This window comes from Loxodonta africana, chromosome 8 (genome assembly GCF_030014295.1).
Source record: "Loxodonta africana isolate mLoxAfr1 chromosome 8, mLoxAfr1.hap2, whole genome shotgun sequence".
Taxonomy (NCBI): domain Eukaryota; kingdom Metazoa; phylum Chordata; class Mammalia; order Proboscidea; family Elephantidae; genus Loxodonta; species Loxodonta africana.
Window position 1 is genome coordinate 15,831,354 of NC_087349.1, and position 25,471 is coordinate 15,856,824.

General features: G+C 40.6%; 1 protein-coding gene and 1 non-coding gene across 7 annotated transcripts in view; both read right to left on the minus strand.

The window, feature by feature from the left end:
- EXOC4 (exocyst complex component 4) overlaps positions 1-25,471 on the minus strand; it is an 831,013-nt gene that overhangs the window by 341,349 nt on the left and 464,193 nt on the right. For 4 of the 6 annotated variants that reach the window (XM_064289703.1, XM_064289702.1, XM_064289704.1 and 1 more), the window contains one exon: positions 15,082-15,141. The exons of the other annotated variants lie outside the window; for them this stretch is intronic. In XM_064289703.1, the coding sequence (XP_064145773.1) occupies positions 15,082-15,141 (60 nt within the window). The remainder of the gene's footprint in view (positions 1-15,081; positions 15,142-25,471) is intronic. 6 annotated transcript variants of the gene reach the window in all.
- On the minus strand, positions 23,291-23,397 carry LOC111748078 (U6 spliceosomal RNA). The gene has a single exon (XR_002784049.2). It is a non-coding gene; the product is annotated as a U6 spliceosomal RNA (small nuclear RNA).

Consider the following 25,471-nt stretch of genomic DNA (forward strand, 5'->3'; position numbering starts at 1 on the left):
AATATGCTACGGTTCCCCTATTTTCAGCACATAATCTATTAGGACTCTAGGGTCAACAACTCCGGGGGGACAAACAACCCAGGAACCAAGGTGACATCCTTTTGAGCTGCATGTGTCCCTTTTAAATGCTGCTGTATTTAAAGACGCGACTTGGAAAAAAAAAAATGAGGCAGTATTGGGTAAGCTGCCCTGAATATTAATGTACAGTTGGCAATGCTTTTAACAGTTCCTGATGCCTCTGCCAGGGAGAAAGGTGCAGTTTCTTTGCTGTAGGATATGAAACTTGTTTGAAAAGTAACTATTTCTAAAGCACTTTAAACTTTTCAATCGCTCATAAACCCAAGCTTTCTGAACAATAACAATCTCTCATATATGGAAAGTCTTCAACTGCTATTGAGGTATACCTCATTGTAAGCAAACGCAATTTGGTAAATTATCTGAAAACTGGTTTTCTAAAACCAAGGAAACCCTGATAAATAAGATCCCATATTGCATCCAGTTTTATTTCATCTTCTCAAGCAACCCTGGTGGTGTAGTGGCTAAGAGCTACTGATGCTAACCAAAAGACTGGCAGTTCGAATCCACCAGGTGCTCCTTGGAAACCCTATGGGGCAGTTCTATACGGTCACTATGAGTTGGAATCAACTTGATGACAATGGTTTCATTGTTTTTTTTCTTCTTGAAAGCAACCTTGAAGAGGAAGTAAATAAAACAGGAACAGTTAGCAATGCTAAAAAAAAAAACCCTAAAAGAGGGAATTCTCAAAAGATAGATCTTGGTTACATATTCCAGAAGGAAATTAGCATTCTCAAGGGCTGCTATGGCCTTAAAAACCAAGCTACTGGTGCAAAATCCAAGAAGCTTGGAAAAAGTAGTGGAAGGAATCTAATGGCTACAAGGGTAAAAATTAATAAAAGGATTATCAACCTAAAGAGGAAAGAATGACATACAGCAGAGACAGTGTACAGACCAGGAGAAGCAGTAGGATCAGTAGTTAGTCCCCATAACGAGAATTATAATAACAACAAAGCCACATCTACTATAAAATGACAATTCTACAAACTTCGGAGGCATTTTACGAAACCCCTCCTCCAAAAAACCAAACCCACTGCCATCGATTCAGACTCATAGCAACCCTATAGGATGGAGTAGAACCGCCCCATAGGGTTTCCTCTACCACTAGGGCCCCATTTTATGAAGAGGCAAACTAATGTCGATTAAATTAGCACCATCAGTCCCTGAGGCAATTAATGCAATCAACTGGTGGGAGGCAGAAATATATCACCAGTGCAGGTCAGAAAATAGCAAGGAATTCATTGGAAGGCACTGAGCAACCAGGTCCTACTATAACCTACATAATAGTGTATAAAAGCATCAGATAATATCACAGATTATTCATTCATGTCATACTTTAATGGAATGTTGGCTCAGGTACGTTATATAATATTTAACAGTTAATTAGGACAAATTTTCAGAAATGAAGGCTGAAAATCATCTTGAGGATTGTGAAGTAACTAATTCCAAAAAGCAATACTGTGCTTACATACAGCTCCATTGGAGGACTCGGGCAACGCTTCAGTAGTTCAAAAAACACGTGAGTGCTTGCCATGTCCCAGACTGTGGAACACAGAGGCAGGTGTAACCTGGTTCTTTCTTTCTACAATGGCCATTGTCTAGTGGAGAAAGTCACTTAGATAATTATGACCAAAAAAAAAACCCAATCCCATTGCTGTTGAGTGGATTCCAACTCATAGGGACCCTACACAAAGTGATAAAAACAATGATGAGAGGAACAAGATGTTAAGAGAAAATAAAGAAAAGAAAGGGGGAGGACGTTTCATTTAAAAAATTATGTAAGTTGCACTTAAAAAAAAAAAAAAACAAGTAGCCATCAGATGGGCAGCGGGGCTGGAGCGGGGGTGGAGGAGCCAGTCCTGCCTCTTGAGGACTTCCTAGACTTGGAAAGGACTTTGGATTTGTTGCCAGGTGACTTGGATTTCAGGCCTGACTCCTCCATCCCTCCCACTTTCCCTTTATTTCCACAGAACAAGGGGATATCGATTGGTTTAAAGTCAGGAAAGGTGTGCGTCAGGGTTGTACCCTCTCACCATACCTATTCAATCTGTACGCTGAGCAAATAAGCCGAGAAGCTGGACTATATGAGGAAGAACCGGGCATCAGGGTTGAAGGAAGACTCATTAACAACCTGTGTTATGCAGATGGCACAACCTTGCTTGCTGAAAGTGAAAAGGACTTGAAGCACTTACTGATGAAGATCAGACCACAGTCTTCAGTATGGATTGCACCTCAACATAAAGAAAAAAATCCTCACAACTGAACCCATGAGCAACATCATGATAAATGGAGAAAAGACTGAAGTTGTCAAGGATTTCATTTTGCTTGGATCCACAATCAACAGCCATGGAAGCAGCAGTCAAGAAATCAAACAATGCATTAAACCAAAACCAAACCAAACCCAGTGCCGTCGAGTCGATCCCGACTCATAGCAACCCTATAGGACAGAGTAGAACTGCCCCATAGAGTTTCCAAGGAGTGCCTGGCGGATTCGAACTGCTGACCCTTTGGTTAGCAGCCGTAGCACTTAACCACTACACCACAACGCATTACATTGGGTAAATCTGCTGCAAATGACCTCTTTAAAGTTTTGAAAAGCAAAGATGTCACACTGAAGACTAAGGAGCACCTGATCCAAGCCATGGTATTTTCAATCGCATCATACGCATGTGAAAGCTGGACAATGAATAGGAAGACAGAAGAAGAACTGATGCCTTTGAATTGTGGTGTTGGCAAAGAATACTGAATATACCATGGACTGCCAAAAGAATGAACAAATCTGTATTGGAAGAAGTACAACCAGAATGCTCCTGACAAGCAAGGATGGCGAGGCTGCATCTCACGTGTTTTGGACATGTTGTCAGGAGGGATCAGTCCCTGGAGAACGGCATCATGCTTGGCAAAGTTCAGGGTCAGTGGAAAAGAGGAAGACCCTCAATGAGGTGGATTGACACAGTGGTTGCAACAATGAGTTCAAGCATAACAACGATTCTAAGGATGGCCCAGGACCCGGCAGTGTTTCTTTCTGTTGTGCATAGGGTTGCTATAAGTCAGAACTGACTTGACGGCACCTAACAACAACAACAACCAGTATTTACCATATATGTGACTGTTTCAAACACGTTGTTTCAGCTACGAGGAACAGTAAACTGACTAAAATAGTAAAACTGACTTAAAACATCGTTTTAAGGAATAGAAACCACTCCAGTTATTTTAAGCAGAAAGGGATTTAATATAGTTTGGGGCTTACAGTATCATAGGAAGACCTGGTGGAACTGGGTTCAGGCTAAGCTTCCAGGAATAACTTAAAAAAAAAAAAACTGCCTGACCGACCATTAGGAGGAGAGTGCAGAATTTTAAGGCTGCCAAGGCTACAATCACCTCAGGATAGTGAGACAGCGACAAAGCCAGGGAGTGCCTTGTAACACTGCTGCAAAAGATACCAGCATCTCCATACTTGCCCCCAAAGACAGCCAGGCAACGAAAGGCAGCTTTCACCTCCGTTCCCCTTCCCAAATCTCACGTGAGTGTACCTAAACCAAATAACCAAACCAGTAACCATCACATTGATTCTGACCATGGTGACCCTATGTGTGTCAGAAAATAGAACTGTGCTCCACAAGGTTTACAATGGCCAACTTTTTGGAACTAGCTTGGCAGGCCTTTCTTCTGTGGTGCCTCTGGGTGGATTAGAACTACTAACCTTTTGGTTAGTAGCAGAGTGTTTAATCATTTGTGTCTCCCAGGGACTCCAAGTGTATCTTAAGGAAGAACCTAATTCATTCCCTGAACTCGGCTTCAAGGGAGACTAGGAAATGTAGCTATGAAGGCGTACGAGCAGGAATTCAGAATGTTTTCTGAATGCCAAAATCCACCACAAGCAGATAAAGACAGTTATTGGCATTCATGACAAGAATTCCAAAGCCGGCAGTTTGAGAATTAGTTAATTCAGTGCCTCTAAAATATCACTGACCCCCTGCTGGTGCAGCAGTTAAGGGCTCGGCTGCTAACCAAAAGGTCAGCAGTTCGAATCCACCAACCACATCTTGGAAACCATATGGGGCAGTTCTACTCTGTCCTGTGGGGTCGCTATGAATCAGAATTGACTCAGCGACAACGGGTTACGGGTAACATATCATTAAGGACTCAGGGTCTTTCATTTTTCTGTTTTATCATCAGAGGCTTGTCCCTTCTTGGTTGAAAAATGGCTGCCACAGTTCAAGGTAACACATGTACACTTGACACTGTTGACAGAAACAAATGGGACTATTTCCACGTATAGCTTTTAATCAGAGAAAACCTTTCCCCATCAGCTTCAGGAGACTTTCTCTCACACTTTCTGACCAGAACTATATCATTTAGTCATGCCCCGAGCCATCGCTGGGAAGAGAGACAGCATTAGCGTGACTGGCCTAGACAAATCGCAATGCACCCTGTAGGGCAGGAAATAGGTCCCTTCCCTGAGCACATCGTCTTGCAGAAAGAGAAACCTAACACAATCCAGATCTGACATCCGGGAAGACGAGATGTGGTATGGATTCAGGTAGGCTGCCAATAGGTTCAGAAAGTCGCCCACCTGAAATCTCTACGCCTTACTTTCCTCAGCTACAACCCAAGGATGGTCATATCTGCCTTCTCATCTACCAGGGTCATCACTCCTGCAGGATCCAATGGAGTACCATGGAAAATCTCTACAGACAATGTGAGATATTCTTAGTATAAGGGTGAGTGAGAAAGGAGAGTTTTGTTTTCAGAAAGCACTACCCTCTCCAAACAGTGTTAATTAGAAGGGCAAGTAATTGTTAGGAAGCAAAGCAATTTGCTGAGATGTGTGTTTTCGAAGCGTTTTATATTGTCCTGAAAAAGAAGGCTAGATTGTATCTGATGAAAGACAACCAACAAACCATGAATCTCTTGGAGTGTTTCTAGAAAACTTTTTTTTTTTAAACAGACACTCTCTTGACAAGTTTTACTATGTTGATGAAAGTGGACTACATCTGTGAAGCATGCTAGCCACTGTCCCGGCAGGTACTAATGGATCAAGAGCCTGAAGTTCAAGGGCAGAGCTTACCGTTAATACGCATGCTAACACCCACGCAGAGTCTTGTGTATGAAATGTGTGGATAATCGGAAATTTCATGGCCCCAGAGTCTCCAAAGGGCCACAGGCTTACTCGTGGCTCACAGAGCACAAGCTAATGTGTATCAACTCCTCCTGTCAAGCTCTAATACTTTTTTGTACTTTCAGTGGAATTTTATTTCCTATAGTTGTATGGGCGCGGCAAGGAATGCTGCCTGTTAATATGCTCGTAGTATCTTCCTGCTTGCCAAAATTAATTCAGCGAACCAAACTACATTATAATATGAAATATCATCACAGAATTGATCCCATAAATCTATGACGAAATTTTTCAAAGGACTATCACGTAATGTTTTCATTTGTTTACTCTCTAATTTTGCTATAGTAGAATCCTGTACTTACAGATACAATGAACCATGCTACAGGACTCACAGTTCCACATTAACATTAATGATACTATTATATTCCAGGTAGTGCCTGTAATTTCGTCATTTAAATCTTATGCAAAGATTGGAAAACGCTTTGGCCAGTAGAACATCACCTTTTAGAAATGATAAAGAAATTATGCATAATAATTATGTTGTTATGGAGGCTTTGTAATGTGTCAGCATGGCCAGGTTGAACTACATTTCCCAGAATTCCCTTGCCTCTCTGCATTCAGGTAGGGTGGCCCACAAGAGACATTTTTGCTTGAGATTTAAAGGCCAGAAGTGAAGCAGTAGCCACTGTGTTTTTAACACTCAGCAAACTGCATCTTTAATGTGAACTGCTGGCTCCACTCCTAGACATGGAGCAACACCCTCTTTAAGCTCCTCCCACTCCTGAGCCAGGTGTGTGTTTAGCTCCAGAATAAGGGTTTCAGCTTCTCCTGTAGGACCTCCATATCATCAAGACTGGGGGCAGCAAGAACTAACACAGATTACAGCCCATCCTCGTGGGCTCCAGCTTGTCCTTGCTCCTCCTGACTTTACAGCCAGCCTTCCTTCCTGAGAGTCTGCCCTGAGTCAGGCGCCAGCATCAGATTGAAAGCAGCAGCCTCCACAGAGGTGGATTAGCCAGATCCTACGGTCACATAAGGTGAAGTTCCTATGACAAATCCCACATATGTGTGTGTGTTCACATCACACACACACACACACACCTCTCGAAGTGGTTCTGCTTCTCTGATTGAACCTATGTTCAATGATATTTAATGCCATAATTAATTTGTTGGAATATCATCCCATGGCACACTGTCCATCAAGCTCTTTGTATTAAAATGACCAAGGGTAAGCTTTTCTTTTCAGTTCCTGAGTCTCATGTGGTCAGAGCTCCTGCAGCAGCCTCATCAGCCAACATTACAGCTGCTGCTAAAGCCGAGTAATTGACAGATGTGTGGATCATCAAGAAATGGTTAGTTAGAGCATACAGAGGCAAGAAAGATTGTTCCATGTTCAAGGAAGATTTCCATTTGAAAAGGTTCAAAACTAAGTTTTAGCATGAAAAGCTAAATCTCAATTATCTGCTAAGATTTGCTTTCAAAACTCCTCATTCTCCAATCATTTTAGAAAACTTTGGCATTGCTGTATTTGAAATTTTGATTTTTCAAAACACATATATTAGAGAAAGGAGCTAAATGAGGATAGCACAAAGGGTATGTTAAGGAGCGTACATCTCTGAAGAGGGGGTGATGGCATCATCTCTTGTGCAAAAGGATTAACAATGTCAGTCTTCCAAAAAACAATAGCTATTATTATCACAGCTAACATTCACACACACCCACTCCTCACTTATCAACATCTTTAGGTTCTCAAGACCAGGCTGTTATGTGAAAATTGTATACGGCTGTGAAACAAAATTTATCTCAAAGTAGGTGCCGGTTTTATGAATTTTAGATGCAACATTTTAACTCAACAACTACTCCGTAGGGGAAACTCCCATGATTACCGCCTCTCCACAGGTGAGGAGCCTAAGACACAGGGAGGTAAAATAACTTTCCTAAGATCCCTCAATAGGAAAGGAGCAGGACATGGACATGAATCGCGGCACTCTGCCAACTCCTGAACACGACCACGCCGCCAAAAATGCCATACTTACATTTTAAATGTACACAAAAATTTAGAAACAGAAATACTGCTTAAAACACTCAACTTCCCACTCAACATACAATTCCTCTTTCTTGTCTAAACGCCTTAACTCACATTCCCTGACCAAACCATCTGGACGTAACCTCTTTTCTCAAAGTACTGATCAGAATGTATGCTTCTGGACACCAGGTCCGTAACTTCTTCAAGACATTTCCAGACACTTTAAAGCGACTTGCATATATTCATGTTTTTCATGAATAAATGGTCTGTGGTACTCAAAGACTAACTGTATAAACCTCTTTAAGGCAGAGACCATATCTTCTTCTAGCTTCCTTTAAAAATGTATATGCTGCAGGACGAACAGCAGCTACTCACATAAGCCCAAATAATTGAATAGCCAATCAGCTTTTTAATCCAGCAAGATAAAAGCTGAAAGAGGACACAAACATCTGCAAAAATGATATGCACTAAATGACCAAGGGCAAGTTTTCTTTTAAGTTCACCAAATTGCCTACCTCTAGAACAAGGGTGTCTTAGAAGAGGTACAACCACAATGCTCCTTGGAAGCAAGGATGGCGAGACTGCGTCTCATACACTTTGGACATGTTGTCAGGAGGGATCAGTCCCTGGAGAAGGTCATCATGCTTGGTAAAGTAGAGGGTCAGCGAAAAAGAGGAAGACCCTCAATGAGATGGATTGACATAATGGCTGCAACAATGAGCTCAAGCATAACAACAATTGTGAGGATGGTGTAGGACCAGGCAGTGTTTCGTTCTGTTTTGTATAGGGTCACTATCAGTCGGAACCAACTCAACAGCACCTAACAACAATAACAGAACAAAGGGGTCTAACTTGAAGCCTAAAGGTCATTTCAGACTGATAAAAAGTATTCAAATTTAAGGCATTTGACAGAACTAAGGCCTCTAAGGAAACCCTGGTGGTGTAGTGGTTAAGTGCTATGGATGTTAACCAGCGGGTTGGCAGTTCAAATCCACCATATGCTCCTTGGAAACTCTAACGGGCAGTTCTACCCTGTCCTATAGGGTCGCTATGAGTCCGAATCTACTCGAAGGCACTGGGTGTTTTTGTTAAGGCCTCTAAGGAAACCCTGGTGGCGTAGTGGTTAAGTGCTACAGCTGCTAACCAAAGGGTCAGCAGTTCGAATCTCCCAGGCCCTCCTTGGAAATTGTACAGGGCAGTTCTACTCTGTCCTATAGGTCGCTTTGAGTCGGAATCGACTCGACAGCACTAGGTTTGGTTTTTTTTTGGAAGGCCTCTAACTAAACTGTGCACCAAACCCACTCCATTTCAGATTTTTAAATACAGCTTCTTTCATACAACACAGCCTATCACTTCCACAAAATTTCCACTCCACCTTTGATCTAAAGGTACTTCTACAGAAAAATGTAGTTTTGCCCACTGTACTCTACTTGTCCAAAAGTTCTAAGCAGAGGAGCTTGTGGTTAGAACTGGCCGATGTTTAAGACGGTTATTCAGCTTGTTCAGATGTTCAACATAACGTTAAACGTGTGACTTTAGTGGCTAAGCCGATTCTTAGAAGATACTCCTAGACCCCCCTAGAAAATGTTTTTCTCACCCCCTTTACAGTACCCTGCATCTACATTTTAAAAAAATGTTCCAGGAAACTCCTGGTCAGCCAAATCCTGTCACCTGGAGCTACCCTTGCAAAAGTGGTCAACCCCTGCAAAGGTGGTCAGCCAAGACTCTGCCACCTGCAACTTTGTAAATGTTAACCAATCACAAATGCTCCAGCTGTACCCCCTACTTATGGTTTCTGCCTTTATTAACCTCTGCAACACTGCTGCTCCTTGGAGCACTTTGTCAAGATCCTCCTGGCTTGGTGTTTCCCGAGTTTGCAAAATGCTTTCCTTTTTTGCCATAATAAAACTCTTTGTTTTTAAAATTCAAACAGACTCAAGGTTCTTTCCACTACAACAATAGCAAATCTAACAATGGATACAAGATGTATAGAACTTGTTATCTCAGGAGATAACTAGACTCAAAACAGTAAATATTTCGAAAGAATTTTTGGTAAGTTAAAAGACAGGACATTCACAGTACAAAGGGCAAGGTCACTTGATGTCATAGAGGTCAATGGCGTCATTCTATAAACTGTCTTTTGTTGCTGTTAGGAAGTACACTCCCTACACTATGGCAGGGAGTCATAAAAGGCAGTGGAGGTAGGACTGGCAGTTCTTGGACCACACAAATAATTTGCATTTGTATTACCCTTTATGGTTTAGAAGGTACTTCTGGATCTTAGGCTCTGTTTTGGCCTCCATTTCAGGCAGTTAGTTTCACTGTCTCTGGCAGCTACAAACTGTCAAAACAAGCCATCTGTTTTATAAATGTATTCGATATATAAAAGAAGCCTTGGTGACACAATGGTTAAGTGCTCAGCTGCTAACCAAAGGTTGGCAGTTAGAACCCACCCCGCAGCTCTGTATAAGAGAAGACCTGGTGCTCTGCTCCTGCAAAGACTGCAGTCCAGGAAACCCTATGGGGCCATTCTAGTCTGTCCCATAGAGTAGCTATGAGTTGAAATTGACTCAATAGTGCAAAACAACATTCTATATATGAAAAGGAGTATATTCATTTCAGTCACTGGGAAACAATTCAGATGGAATGGAAGTAACGACACATGGTAAGCTCCCTTCCGCAGTATCTCAGGAGATGTTAGCACCATTATCTTCAAATTAGAAGCAGTTAATAATTTTGAACATATTTTTGGTGTTTTGAGAATACCATTTTCATAAGATATGATTTTAAATCTTTTTAATGTAATAATTATTGGGCATTGTCTTAAAATATGTGTTCAAAATTATCTATGCAAAACAGGTCACAATGACTGGAACAACTTGACTTCTATGCACATGCTCAGTCAGATAGTTAATCATTGCAGAGTGCCTGGTGGCCGGAAGTTCAAATGGCAACAAGTTACCAGTTTGTTGTTCCATTATCCACACCCTCAAGTATAAAGCTCCTTCTGCTACAAGAATTCTTCTTGCCTTTTAATACGTTGCACTAAGCACTACAGTGTTTCCCAGCAATGCTAACCACAAAGGTAATGATCCCGTACATTTAATTTTTCCAGCCCTCGAATGTCTGCCAGCATTATAAATGAGTCATTAGCAGCATCAGATAGACTGACATTGTTATTTGCTACTGCTGAGAAATCTCATTTCTTTCAAGATAGCATGAGGACAATTTGGATTTAATAATTGAGGGGAACAGAAGGCACACAAAGTTAAAAAGAATCTAAAAGAACACTGGCCCAACTTTCTGGTATATTTACTTTGTCATTGAACTAAAAGGTTGAATGACATATTTTATCAAAAGGTCCTTGCTGGCAAAACGTGGAAACAACCCAGTGTCTGTCAACAGATGAAGGGAGAACACAATGTGGTACATACATACTCAGCCTTAAAGAAAAATGAAGTCCTGCTACATGCTACCACATGGATGAACCTTGAATAACATTATGCTGAGTAAAATAAGTCAGTTACGAAAGGACAAATATTGTATGATCTCACTTACATGGAACAGGCAAATGTATAGACACCAAAGTTTATTAGTGGTTACCAGGTGGGAGGGAAGGGGAAAAGGGGAGTCCTTGCTTAGGGGACACTAAGTTTCTGTCAATGGTGATGGAATAATTTAGAAACAGATAGCGGTGATGGTTGAACAACACAACGAACGTAATCAGCGTCACTGAATTCTACATGTAAAAAATGATGAATTGGCAAATGTTTTGTTACATATATTTTTATCGCAATAAAACAATTTTTAAAAAGTGGTCCCAAAAGAAAGATTCTGGCCTATAATAAACATGGACATTGTCTCTAATACAAAATAAAAAACCTCCTCTTTACCTCATATGGCTTGAAGGGAAAAACAATTTGCTACACCAAGTCCCCAGATGCCACAGGCCTCACTGCTAGCCACCACCAGCTTCTAATGGACAAACACACCCTGGTCAAACAATATCTAAGCAACCAGAAACTTTAAACTACTACTTCCATGTTGGATTTAGAAATCAAAGAACATGAGAAAGACCTACACAGCCTGGAACATTTATTAGAAAAATCTTCCTGCCTAAGGACTTAAAAAAAAAAGAATAAGCTTTACAAGGCAGAAGAACACTTATACCAGAAAAGGAATGTCAGGGGAAAAAAAGTTTAGAGGCTGTTTGGGGAATAGCAAGCAGTTCAGTTTAGCTGAAACATGGAGCCTTGGGGAAGGGAAATGGGAGTGGATTGAACGTATTGGCAGGGACCTATTATCGAGTGCCCAGAGTTCCAGGCTAATCACGTGTGTTCAGTGATAGCCAATAAGGAGCCACAGAGGTGTTTAAGGATACTGGAAAGATTGAAGCTATGCCTGGAAATTACTATGACAGCACTGTACAAGACACAGTAAAGACCAGCTAGTAGGTGGCTGTACTTGTCCATATGCAGCCAGAACTAGATTAATGGCTACAGAAATATGAAAAGGATACCAAATTGAAGAGTAATTCTTAGGATGAAATCTATAGGATTCAGATACTAGTGGCAAAAGGAAGATAAATTTGAGGTTTATGGTATAGTTAGTTGAAAAAACAAAAGAGAAAAAAAAGTTATGGCGAGATGGTAAACCCTTTGTTAGACGTGCATGCCAAGGGTATATGCAGGTAAAGATGTCTAGAAAAAAGCTGATAATGAGGATTTTGGGTTTTAAGAGAGAAAGTAGGATGACATTACATAAATATAATGGTAAAGCAAAGAAATAAGATCACTGATCTAGATATATAGACTAGAAGGATTACCTGGGTTAATAATTTGTATAGAAACAGTATTTTAGGAGTAGGAAGAAGAAAGAAGAGTCAAAAGAGAACAAAGAAAATGAACAGTCAGAAAGGTGGGAGAACAAAGACAGTGTAGAGTTCCATCTGTAGATATTTATGAGCACAAGGAAGAGGTGGTCACCTGTTCTGAAAGAACTAATAGGCTGAGGAAGATAAATCCTGGGGAGACAACCTGTTGGATTTAGCAACTAGTGGGTTATTTATTATAGTGACCATTTAGACCAGTGGTTCTCAACTGCAGAAGCACATCTGAATCTTTTGGGAAGATCTGAAAAATTATTGATGGAGAGGCACATCACTGACCATTAAATCAATTTGTTGGAGTGGTGCCCAAGCTTTAGTAGTTTTTAAAAGCCACCCAGATGATTCTAATGACATTCAGTGTCAAGAACTACTGTTGTAAACAGACTGATGCTCAGCAAGATATTCAACAGGAAAGATAAGAGTCAGAAGAGAATAGGAGGCAGTAAGTACACTGTTCTACTATGTCCTATAGGGTCGCTATGAGTTGGAATTGACTTGATGCACACAACAAGTACACTGTTCTCTTTTAATGGAATTGATGTAGAAAGCAAAGCAGTGACTTGAAAGAGTGTCAGATCCAGGAAGGTTTATTTAGGATAAGGAGAGAATGGGCACACTTAGACGGAAATAAACCAATGGACGCAGAGAAAATAAACATTGTATGGGGTGGGATGAAGTGAGGGTTGGATTGTGGTGGGTGGGGCGTAATGAAGAATTTGGGAGAGAATACAATCTAAAGCACAAATGAGCTTAGGTTGATATGGAATAAGAAAATGTATTCCTCACAAAAGGAATAAAGGAAGAGAAGAAAGTGGAAGATGAAGCGAGATTTCTGAGATAGAGAAGGGGAATACTAGGAGAATGGCCTTAGGATGGTCTCAACTCGTAAATTCAAGAGGGAGGATTTGGGGTTTAAAGAAGTGGAGGAGGACTAAACCATATCAAAAGTTAAAGAACGTAAGATCCATTTAACTGAGGTGGGTGGGCAACCCTATACTCTAATTGATTAGATTTCTTTTTGATGAAAGACGAGGAAGATGACTGGAGAGCATGGAGGACACTGGGGATAAACTTGGGAGTCATCTAGTGGAGGTTTATAAACAATGTCTCAAGATTAGAAGTCAGATACCAACTGCTTTACAAAAAAGGAAATGGACTGCTTGAAGCAAAGCCTCAACTAACATCTACATTAAGTCTGAAGAGAGTTAAAGATCTGATGAAGAGTCCTGAGCTAGGATGGCTTTAAAACAGGTGACGGCCTCTGAACCATACTTTACCCCTTAAGAGATACTAATGATGAAGTGTGAATCGTGGTCCATTTAACCCTAAAATTTCAAAATGTTGCATGAAATCAAGAGGAACGCTAGAATATCACTGAATCCTTAGGTTTCTGGAAGGGAGAGAGAAACTGAAGGAAACTGGGGGAAGTATAATTTCTCCAATAAATGGTCTCTAACAGAAACAATCAGAGATCACCTAAAGTTTCAGCTTCAGATCTTTGAAAAAAAAAAAAGTGAAGAATTATCACGAGATAAGTGAACTTCAAAGTTTCCGTTTACATTCTGCCAGGTCCTGTTTAAATAAAATGGAAAATCAATTTATGACCCATCGCCATCTCCCTGCTTAATGTGATAATGACTGCACAGGCTTAAAAGGTTTAATTTTAAATTCTTCCTAGTACTTGGGCTGTTCCCATCAATAATTTGAGTTTTTAAGTGTCACCCACTCACCCGGAGCTGCTAACGGAAGCTGTCCCAGTGATACAATGAAGCTGTCCTGTGGATAACAAACAACCTACCTGTACAAATTTGATCTGCCAAAGGTGCTACTGTCTAGTGCTTGGTAAATGGTTTGTATAAAAATCCATATATTGAGCTGAGCAGAAATGAAATAAAATCTGAGCAGTGACAGAATGTGAATTACGGAGTTGGTAAAATAGCCCTTTTAAAAAGTTGTTAACTTCGGCATTTTTTTTTATTCTACGGTTTATATTTAGATATCATATTCCTCTGTCACCAACCACATTTTTAAAAAAGCAAAATGCTATTTGGTAGAAAGCAGAAAAAATTATTCCTTCATGCAACCATCGTCTTGGGTAAAAATAATGAAGTTGAAGTTTACATGTTAAACTATGTACATATACACATATGACATATCGGGAAGAGAGGGCAAACAAGCAGAAATACTCCCTGCTGACCACATAATAAAAGGTTATGTTTCTGTCATCTGCGTAGTATCCTGGAGAATTAGAAGTGAGAGATAAAGAGTCTCAACAGGTCACCAGAAGATTTCTACAGAGAGCTGGTGCATCACAAACACTGGGAAGGAAGTCACCGTAGACATAAAAAGTAAAGATTTCTCAAACTTAATGACAAAATCTGAATGTAGGTAGTTTAAACTTGGCAAGGAAAGGTAGTAAGAGGGCAACATTCAGGTACAAGGCGTAAAAAATTTAACATTTGAAACCTGAGTTCTGATTTTCAGAATACTTTGGCAAGGAGTTGACAATCCAACCCCTTGGATTCTTACTAAATCACTGTGGGGTAGGTAAGCCAGGTGTTTATTATACCCATTCTAGAGTTTAGGTAACAGAGGCTCAGAAAGGTTAAGTCCCTCACCCAGAAGCAACTATCTAGTAAGTGTTGGATCCAGGATTCAAGCTGAGGTCTTATCATGCCAAACCCTACACTATTGCACTTGACCAGTGAGTGTTTTACTTGGCTAGAAACATCACTCTTTTATCTATAGCTTTATCCCCTCTCTCTCTCTGCTGTTTTGCAAGGTAAGTAGTCCTGGAAGTCAGTCATGATTTTTTTCTTCATAACCTGTTGCTGTCCAGTCGATCGCAACTCATAGGGACCCTACAGGACAGAGTAGAACTGCCCCACGAGGTTTCCAGGCCTGTAAATCTTTATGGAAGCAGACTGCCACAACTTTCTCCCATGGAACAGCTTGGGGGTTCAAACCACAGACCTTTTGGTTAGCAGCCAAGCACTTAACCACTGTACCACCAGGGCTCCTTTTTCATCATACCTGAGTAATAAGCAAAGAGTCTTCAGTTAGCACCCATTACTTTACAAAGAGTCCAAAAATACAGGGCATTCTTTTATTTATATCTCACAAAAAAGAAATCAAAAGAAAGAAAAAAAATTAAAAAAACATCAAAACTCGAATTCAAATACTGTTTTACAAAAGATAAATTACTACAGGGTGAAATATTTTTTAAATATTAAAAGTGCTGCTCTTCTATTTAAATATGACCACACTTTAAGTAAATTCTAAAACAAAAAACCGTAACAACTAACTCCCATTTTCTATGTGAACAGCTAGATGTACTTTGCAGTGATTACCAAGTGAGTCCTGTGAAGTCAAATGAGATCTAAGAGAGGAAAGTGGAATATTGAATCTTACTAAAAGCTTAACCTTCATAGCATTCACTATGAAATGACTAAAGCTCTTCATACTAGTGAATATCTGTTAATGTGAGTTAATTCATACAAAGTTGAAAAGAAAAAAAAAAGCAAAGAGCATATAATTTCAAATTGTTTTATACTCAGTGTTGGCATTTTTGGACTTCTTTTAAAACGTTCATTGGATAACTCAGACATTTTGGATTGTAAGCTCCATGAGGGCAGGAGCTTGTCTTGTTCTCTACTGTCTGCCCAGAACTTGGAACACAAAAGAAGGAAGGAATTGAAGGGAATGGAGAAAAGGAGAGGGAAAGGAGAAAGACTAATGGTTTTATAAAGAATAAACACATCCAAACAGGCATTCCAAAGAGAACTGGGAATGTGCCATGTCTGAAACACTTGGTAACTCATCAAATTGACTTGATTCACAGCAAAAGCCATTTTTTTCCTGCCACTCTGCTCAGCAGATATGGCAGCGCCATTAGTACCATTTTTTATCATCTGTTTACAAGGAACAATGGAAACTTAAGCCATTTCAGCAAAGGATCATCACAGGCAATTCGTTCCAAGACTCTATACTTGAGGGTCCTGCCTGCTAACTTCTATGGTTCTCCCTATCAGGTCCCTGTTCAGGTGGAGAACATAATTTCAACCCAATTTAACAAGATTCCCACTATCGTCACTACCAATTACTGCACTGTTTCCAGTCACCTCATTTGCACTGTAGGTTAGAAAGAAGGTCACTAAGAAGCTGCTTTAGCTGTCTTTGGAACTGAGGGAGTTTTTTTTTCCCCTTTCTTCTTTGAATCTTCCTTGCTTTGTGGTTGTTATGTTAGAAATAGCAGCAAGAACAGAATAATAGAAAATCAAAGCCGTGTTATTTGGTCAAAAGCCTACATCTTTTATTCCCATCACCTAAATATAGGAAATGCACATAGTAGTCAGTGATTATTCATACGAAAGCTACAACAATTTCTAGAGGCCTGTTATCTTCCATCTTTCTGGGGAGGTTTCCGGATTAAGACTTAATAATCTTATTCTTCTTACCAAGAGTTGGGCTGTCTCCTACAGTCAGGAGAGACTCTATGACCTAAGTTCACAGGAGCACTTAGAAAAAGAGAATCGTATGTGTTGATTGTGAGTATTTCCATTTTTTTAAATTACCATTAAAACCATGAGAATGATGTTTAGCAAGAGAAGACACATTCAATAAAATGCTGAACAAAAATCTATAACTAAAAATAAAATAACAGAGCATTATGCTCATTTAAGACCTGTCTATATGATTGTCATTTCATATGTTGACATAAATTGTCAACGGCAGTTCGAAAGATTAGATAGGAACCTTTAGGGGGCAGTGAATTTACGTTAAAGACGGAGGAGCAACGAGAAAAGGAGGGCGAGAATGGCTGCACAACTCAAAGGCTGTAATCAGTGTCACCAAATTGTACATGTAGAACCTTGAACTGGTGTATGTTCTGCTATGTATATATACAGCCACAACCAAAAAATAAAATAAATTATTAAAAGAAGAAGAAAACTTTATGGAACACAGTTCTACTCTGACACACACGGAGTCAACTCGAAAGCAACTAGTTTGGTTTTGATGCGTAGTATTCCTGGTGACACTGAGTCTACTGATTACTGTCTTTAATTCTTTGAAAAGCATGAGAAAATAACCATTAAGCCTGCAAAATAATAATAACATCAGGAAAGCTTGAGAAGATCTTACTACCTCCATGGACACAAGAAGATTTCTTACAGGTAAGTGTTCTCTTCCAAAAATGCCAGAGGATATCATTCCAATCATAGGAAACACAAGGAGTTCTTAATATGCAGTGAAAAAACTCGACTGCTGCCTTTTTCCAGCTAAGGATTTATCTGGCAATTTTTTTATCTTTTATATATTTCTTCCTTCCTCCATGCCCTCAAATAACAGTTTGCAATATGTGTATATTGGCCCCAAACGAGTCCAAATTTACTATCACTCACAAACAAGCAAATAGTGGTGCTTTAATAATTACATAAACTTGTGTAGTTTGACCCTATAGGACAAATTACACAATACACTACCATAATTACTGTCTTCTCAAAATATAAGATTTTTAAAAATTAGCATAAATATATACAGCAAGTCCCTGGGTTACAAACATCTGACTTACAGACAACTCCTACTTGCCCTATGTAAACTTCCCCCACGCTGAAACAACTGAGCCAACCCCCTACTTGCAACAAAATCATCTTCAAATCTGACTTTCCCTTGTGGCATGTACAGTTTTTAAATCATTGAAATGGCTTCTAGGCTTTTCTTGTACTAAAAACAAAACCAAACCTGTTGTCAAGTCAATTCCGACTCATAGCGACTCTACAGGACAGAGTAGAACTGCTCCGTAGAGTTTCCAAGAAGCACCTGGCAGATTCGAACTGTCAACCTTTTGGTTAGCAGCTGTAGCTCTTAACCACTACACCACCAGGGTTTCCTTCTTGTACTAAAAAAAAACCCACTGCCGTGGAGTCGATTCCAACTCAAAGTAAGGCTAACTAAGACCCGTATGCACTTGTTACAACTTACCTACAATTCTGACTTAAAGGTGGACGAGGGACTACCTGTATTTCCCAGAGAGAGAAACCAAGTCAGCTGGCAGCCACTTGTCTTCTTCCAGCCTCCCTCAAGTTGTAGTTTACAATTGAAGTTTTTGCATTTGTGCTTTTTATCCTTTTTTGAAACTGTTTCTAAGGGGAAAATTTGTACATAACCAACATTATCTCAGAAGCTGAAGGACTTTTTGTGGAAGAGGGATCAGACTATTTCCACAAAAGATAAAACTGGAACCATCACAGGTAAGGCTGCAAAGAGAGTGTGTTGTACTCAAGGAATGCTTTCTAGTGGGCACTTTTATTGAAAGATGAATGGGGCTTCCTTAAAACATGTAGAGTTTTGCATTATAAAAGGCTTAAATATGGGGATGAACAAAAATCACAATAGATACTACAGACAAGGTCCTGTGATGGAGGGGGGACAGACTAAGAAGACCTTAAAGGTCCTTCTCAACTCTGAGTACGTAAATGTCATTTTTGTACTGCTATTGCTAATTTTTTTTTTTTTTTTATTGCTAACAGGGAGCCCTGGTGGCAGAGTAGTTAAGCGCTCAGCTACTAGCCAAAAGGCCGGTGGCTTGAACCCAGCAGCCACTCCATGGGAGAAAGATGTAGCAGTCTGCTTCCATAAAGATTACAGCCTTGGAAACCCTATGGGGCAGTTCTACTCTGTCCTATAGGGTTTCTCCAAAACTAAAAACGCACTGCTGTCGAGTAGATATGAGAATAAGATAGGGTCACTACAAGTCGGAACTGAGTTGACAGGAATGGGTTGGTTTTTTTGAGTTTTATTGCTTACAAGGCAGGGAGGAATAAAAAGCCCTTGAGAACAACTGGTGATTCATGGCTCTACAATGGATTCTGGGCATTTATCTATTTATTTCATATGTTGAGCCCAGGGCGAAGAAGAGAAGTGAGACATAGATTTTAGCCTGCTGGTGTAATGGAGGTAACTCAGTAGACCCTGAATTAAAGCCACTTGCTAGATACACACACACACACACACAAAATCTCATACACATATGTATACAACATATACAGAAGAAGAGGCAAGGTATAAAATGAAAATGTCTACTTGAAATCAAAGCCCACTTAAAACTCAATTCACTCTAAAAATAAAACTATGCTTGGTACTAACCTTATAATCTTTACTGCTAAATTTCAAAATGTCTCATCTCTGATCACATTGTACCTGACTCTGTTTAGGTGTAATGTGACATGTTTTAGGTATCATGTGACATGGCTTGGCTTTCACCCAGGTGGAGTTAATGCTGGGGAGGCAGCAAGACTTGGTGTCAAAGGCGTGGCCTCTAGCACCAGACAGACCACAGCTCAAATTCCAGATTTATCATAAAGGTGCCTGATCTGGACAGATTGTTTCACTGTTCTGAACCTTGGCTTCTCGTATATAAAAGTAATAAAATATATTCACAATATTGATAGTAGGATTAAATGGAATAATGTAGGTAAAGTGCTTAGCATAATGACCTGTGCAAAGAAGTCATTTCCACTCTTATTAGCTAGCTAATAAGTGAGTGAAGAGTCCAAAAGGAGTTTATAGACCAGAACAAGTGTGCGTCATGTTATAGGTGAATACAGTTTAAGTTACAGAGAGCTAGAAGGCAATGAAGTAAGGAAAGTTTACACTGAATACCAAGGCAAGTTGCCAGTGAATATAACCATTTTCCAAAGGAAGGACAGAAAAGTCCAACTCGAACCTGACAAGGGCCTTAGGTACTCTTTGGTTGATTCAAATGGCCAAAAAGGTTTAAGGCCGCCTATAACTCTCAATGTTATCTACAGTTCTGAAACAAAAATCTGAGTTCAGTGAACACTATGTGACAATATCAATGGGAAGTCCCAAGAAAAATTTCCCCAGTACATACTGTCTCAGAAATGATCCTTTCAAAACAACTCCCAAACAAAGAGTCACTTTCAGGAAAAAGCAGCTGTTTGTCCTGCTGCCAAAGGTTCACAAAGCCATTAAGTGGAGGTTTAGCTCCCTTGTAACTTCCCTTTTCCCCACCTGATGCACTACCATAAATTTTTAACGTAACGTTTTAAGGTCCAGTGAAACAGTTCTAAGTATCGACTTTAGCTGCAGCTTCTTCTCACTCAGTGACTGTCGATCAACAAGAAATGTGATTTGGGGAGCAAAGGAAGAATCGGATATTTATGTGCTGTTATCAAATTAACAAACTGTCAGGTGGCAATGTTTGAAAAGAGCTTTGCCAAGGAATATAAAAGGGAAAAAAAGTGACATTCAACTGTAATTACCCTAAGGCATAAAAGTGAATTTGTAGTTTTTCAATGTAAATAATTTAAAAAACAAGTACATGCAAAGGAAAGTGATACGCACTATAAGCAATAAAAGAACACGAATAAAAACCACAACAATCTCTAGTGTTAATGACTTTTCTTGCACAAACTTGTTTGTTAAATTATTTACATTGAAAAGATTACACTTTAACATGGAGCAATGGTCAAATGTTCGGCCACTAAGTGAAAGGTTGGGAGTTTGAACCCACCCAGCCACTCTGTGGGAGAAAGACCTGGTGATCTGTACCCACAAAGACTGCAGCCTAGAAAATCCTATGAGGCAGTTCTGCTCTGTCACATGGGGTCACTTGAGTTGAAATCGACTCAATAGCACCTAACAACGATAACCACATGACACAGCAAATACAATAAATGAATAAATAGCAACCCTATAGGACAGAACAGAACTGCCTCACAGGGTTTCCAAGAAGCAGCTGGTAGATTTGAACAGCCAACCTTCTGATTAGCAGCCGAACGCTTAACCACTTCGCCATGAGGGCCCTGAATAAAAAATGACTATGTCACAAAACCTTATTTGTCTTAATTTATAGGCAAAGAAATAGAGCCTCTAAGAGTTTCAGTTACTTGGCAAAGTCACAAACTAGTAAATGGCAGAGCTGGTATTTAAAAACAGGTCTGTTTGATCCCATCACCCGTGCTTACAGTCACTCCACTACAGCCATGTTCCTGTTCATGAGAACTCCAAAATGTCATGTGTGAATTAAAGTAGACAACAGGAACCAGACTTGAGTGGGATGCATGCCAGGGACATGGACTTAAGGATGGGCTAGAGAGAGACTGGGGGGTGGAGGGAATTGGAGAAGTAATCATGGAGGAAGAGGCATTCAAATTGGCCCTTCATAGACTGCCAAGATTTCAGTAGGTAAAGAATGAACAGAACAGCACTGCAAACATGAAGGAATTTGCACAGCATGAGAAAACTCAGAAATACAAAATTGCAGCAACTACTGGAGGCCAGTGAACAGGCTCACAGCCACATCAAAAAATAATTTCCTGGTTAGGGAGTTGGGCCTTGATTTGTAGGCAGTGGGGAGCCATTATAGACTGCTGAACAGGGAGTTTGTGCATAATGACTCAACAGAGGTCAGTGTAGAGAAGGGTGGCCTGATGCTCACTGACTCAACAAATCTAAGAGGGTCTGCTGCGTGCCAGGCAGCTTTTGAACGGAGTTCGTCAAACTCTCTTTGCTACGCTTCAATAGACTGCTATTGTTGTTGTATGCCATTAAGTCGATTTTCAACTCATAGCAACCCCATGTGACAGAGGAGAACTGCCCTACAGGATTTTTTTTTAATTTTTATTGTGCTTTAAGTGAAAGTTTACAAATCATGTCAGTCTCTCACACAAAAATTTATTGCTAAATACTCCCTATTACTCTCCCCCTCATGAGACAACCCGCTCTCTCCCTCCACTCTCTCTTTTCTTGTCCATTTTGCCAGCTTCTAACCCCCTCTACCCTCTCATCTCCCCTCCAGGCAGGAGATGCCAACATAGTCTCAAGTGTCCACCTGATCCAAGAAGCTCACTCCTCACCAGCAACCCTTCCCCAATCCATTGTCCAGTCCAATCCCTGTCTGAAGAGTTGGCTTTGGGAATGGTTCCTGTCCTGGGCCAACAGAAGGTCTGGGGGCCATGACCACCAGGGTCCTTCTAGTCTCAGTCAGACCATTAACTCTGGTCTTAAGAGAATTTGGGGTCTGCATCCCACTGCTCTCCTGCTCCCTCAGGGGTTCTCTGTTGTGTTCCCTGTCAGGGCAGTCATCGGTTGTAGCCAGGCACCATCTAGCTCTTCTGGTCTCAGGCTGATGTAGTCTCTGGTTTATGTGGCCCTTTCTATCTCTTGGGCTCGTAATTACCTTGTGTCCTTGGTGTTCTTCATTCTCCTTTGATCCAGGTGGGTTGACACAAATTGATGCATCTTAGATGGCCGCTTGCTAGCAATTAAGACCCCAGACGCCTCTCTCCAAGGTGGGATGCAGAACGTTTTCTTAATAGATTTTATTATGCCAATTGACTTAGATGTCCCCTGAAACCATGGTCCCCAAACCCCCACCCCTGCTATGCTGGCCTTCGAAGCATTCAGTTTATTCAGGGAACTTCTTTGCTTTTCATTTAGTCCAGTTGTGCTGACCTCGCCTGTATTGTGTGTTGTCTTTCCCGTCACCTAAAGTAGTTCTTATCTACTGTCTAATTAGTGAATACCTCTTCTCCCACCCCCTATAACCATCAAAGAATATTGTCTTCTCTGTTTAAACTATTTCTTGAGTTCTTCTCATAGTGGTCTTATACGATATTTGTCCTTTTGCAACTGGCTAATTTCACTCAGCATAATGCCTTCCAGATTCCTCCATGTTATGAAATGTTTCACAGATTCATCACTGTTCTTTATCAACGCGATTCATTGTGTGAATATACCATAATTTATTTATCCATTCATCTGTTGTTGGGCACCTTGGTTGCTTCCCGCTTTTTGCTATTGTAAACAGTGCTGCAATGAACATGGGTGTGCATGTATCTGTTCGTGTAAAGGCTCTTATTTCTCTAGGATATATTCCAAGAAGTGGGATTCCTGGATCGTATGGTAGTTCTATTTTCTAGCTTTTTAAGGAAGCGCCAAATCGATTTCCAAAGTGGTTGTACCATTTTACATTCTGACCAGCAGTGTAGAAGTGTTCCAATCTCTCCACAGCCTCTCTGACATTATTGTTTTGTGTTTTTTGGATTAATGCCAACCTTGTTTGAGTGAGATAAAATCTCATTGTAGTTTTGATTTGTATTTCTCTAATGGCTACCGATCGTGGGCATTTCCTCACGAATGCGTTAGCTACCTGAATAAAAACATGGAACACTTCACGAATACGTATGTCATCCTTGTGCAGGGGCCATGCTAATCTACTCTGTATCCTTCCAATTTTAGTATATGTGCTGCCAAAGCAAACACCCTATAGGATTTCCTAAGCTGTAATCTTTACAGGAGCAGGTCTCCAGGCCTCCCCCCTCCCCCAAGAGCCACCAGGTGAGTTTGAACAGCCAAGTTTTCAGTTAGCATCCAAGCACCTAAGCACTGCATCTGCAGGGCACTTGCTATTCCCTCTGTCCCAAATATCTGCATGAATCACTTCCTCACTTTCTTTGGCCATTGCTCAAATATCGCTTTGATAGAGACCTCTTTCTTAACAGCCTTGTTCCCCACTATATCTTTGCAGTACTTATCACCAATTGTCCTATTACATGATTTATTCATAGAATAATATAATCAAGATAACCCATTGCTGTCGAGTAGATTCCCACTCATAGTGAGCCAGCCTACAGGACAGGTGGAACTGTCTCATAGGGTTTCCAAGGTTGCAAATCTTTATACAAGTTGACTGTGGAGCAGCTGATGGGTTCAAACTGTTGACCTTTTGGTTAGCAGGCAAACACTTTAACCCAGAGTGTAAGCTCAAAAAAGATGGAATTGTGTTAGTTTTGTTCACTGATGTACCCTTCAGAGCCGAGAACAATGCCATGTACACAGTAGGTACTCAATAAATAGTTGTTGAATGAGTGAGTAAATAAATGAATGTACGGAGACGCACAGCGGCAGAGGCAAATGTCACTGGGCTCTACAAGAATTGAGATGTAAGAGGTTCTGCTTTGCAGTCTGCATCATTGACCTGTCTTTCAGTAATGAGTTAAAATGTTTGTCCTTTACTTCCACCAAAGTCTAGTTTGATGGAGATATCTTCCAGTTGAGTTTGGAGTAACTGAAAAAGTAAGTGAAGGATTCTCAACAGATCTAGTAGATCTCTATGCCTCAAACTATTCAACAAGAAAGGCTGTAAGACTTCTAAAATGTCGGCCTGGAAGAACCGGCTTGACCATGGTGCCTAAGACCCCAGACCAAAGCACCCAGCCCAGGGACAAACCTGCCACTGCCAAATCCCATCAACCTTGATAGTGGGATCTTCTGCTCTCACAGAATTTAGATCTGATGACCAGGAATTACATGTAAGGTGATCTGGGTTATATAAATCAGCACTTCACTGTTAATTTTGGATAGGTCATTATGGAAAAAAACCTATCCTTCTTCAGTAGCCCAAGGTATTACTCCCTGTCTTAGTTTTCTAGTGCTGCTGTAACAGAAGTACCACAAGTCGGTGCCTTTAAAGTTTAAACAGAAATTATTTTCTCACCGCTTAAGAGGCTAGAAGTCTGAATTCAGGGCACTGGCTCTCAGAGAAGGCTTGCTCTCTGTGGGCTCTGGAGAAGACTCGTCTCTTCTAGCATCCCTTGGTTCCTTGGAGATCTTCACGTGGCATCTATCTCCCCCCATTTGTTTTCTCGCCTCTGTCTGTGCTGCTTCTTGTACCACTCAGAAAGGATTACAACATACCCTACACTGATACGGCCTCATTAACACAACAAAGAGAACTTTACTCCCAAATGGGATTTCTTCCAGAGGTACAAGGATGAGGATTTACAGCATCTACTCTGGGGGGACACGATTCAACCCATAACATTCCCCATTAAGTCCAACAGCTACTCGGTGTTCTATCTCCGCCCTAACCAACCCCACCCAGGATATAATGAAGGAACCCACAGAGGACGTGGAAGGCTGAATGCAACTGCTCCAGGTTTAGCAGAAACCGCCACAGGCCAAGTGGCGGCAGCTGCTGCACAGCTGGCTTTGACATGGACCACCTGACCTCTCCCTGCCCCCTTTCTGCCCTTTATAGAGCTTTCATTTTTGCAAAGAACCCCAAACCAGCAACCTTAATGAGCCACAGATGAGTAGCACAAATAGATTCACTCATATGACAGATTTCACCTGGTAAATCAGTAACGGCATGAATTCCAAAACAGGTAAATAATTTAAGATTATTAATGCAAATGGAGGCATAATATTTGCTTTATAAGTAATACTCATAAAGAAAGAACTTTTTATTCTCTGAGGGATACGAATAAAATCAAAGCTGCGAGAGGATCACTGAGCTAGGAAAAGGTTAAGAGCAGTTTACATAATGAATACAGAA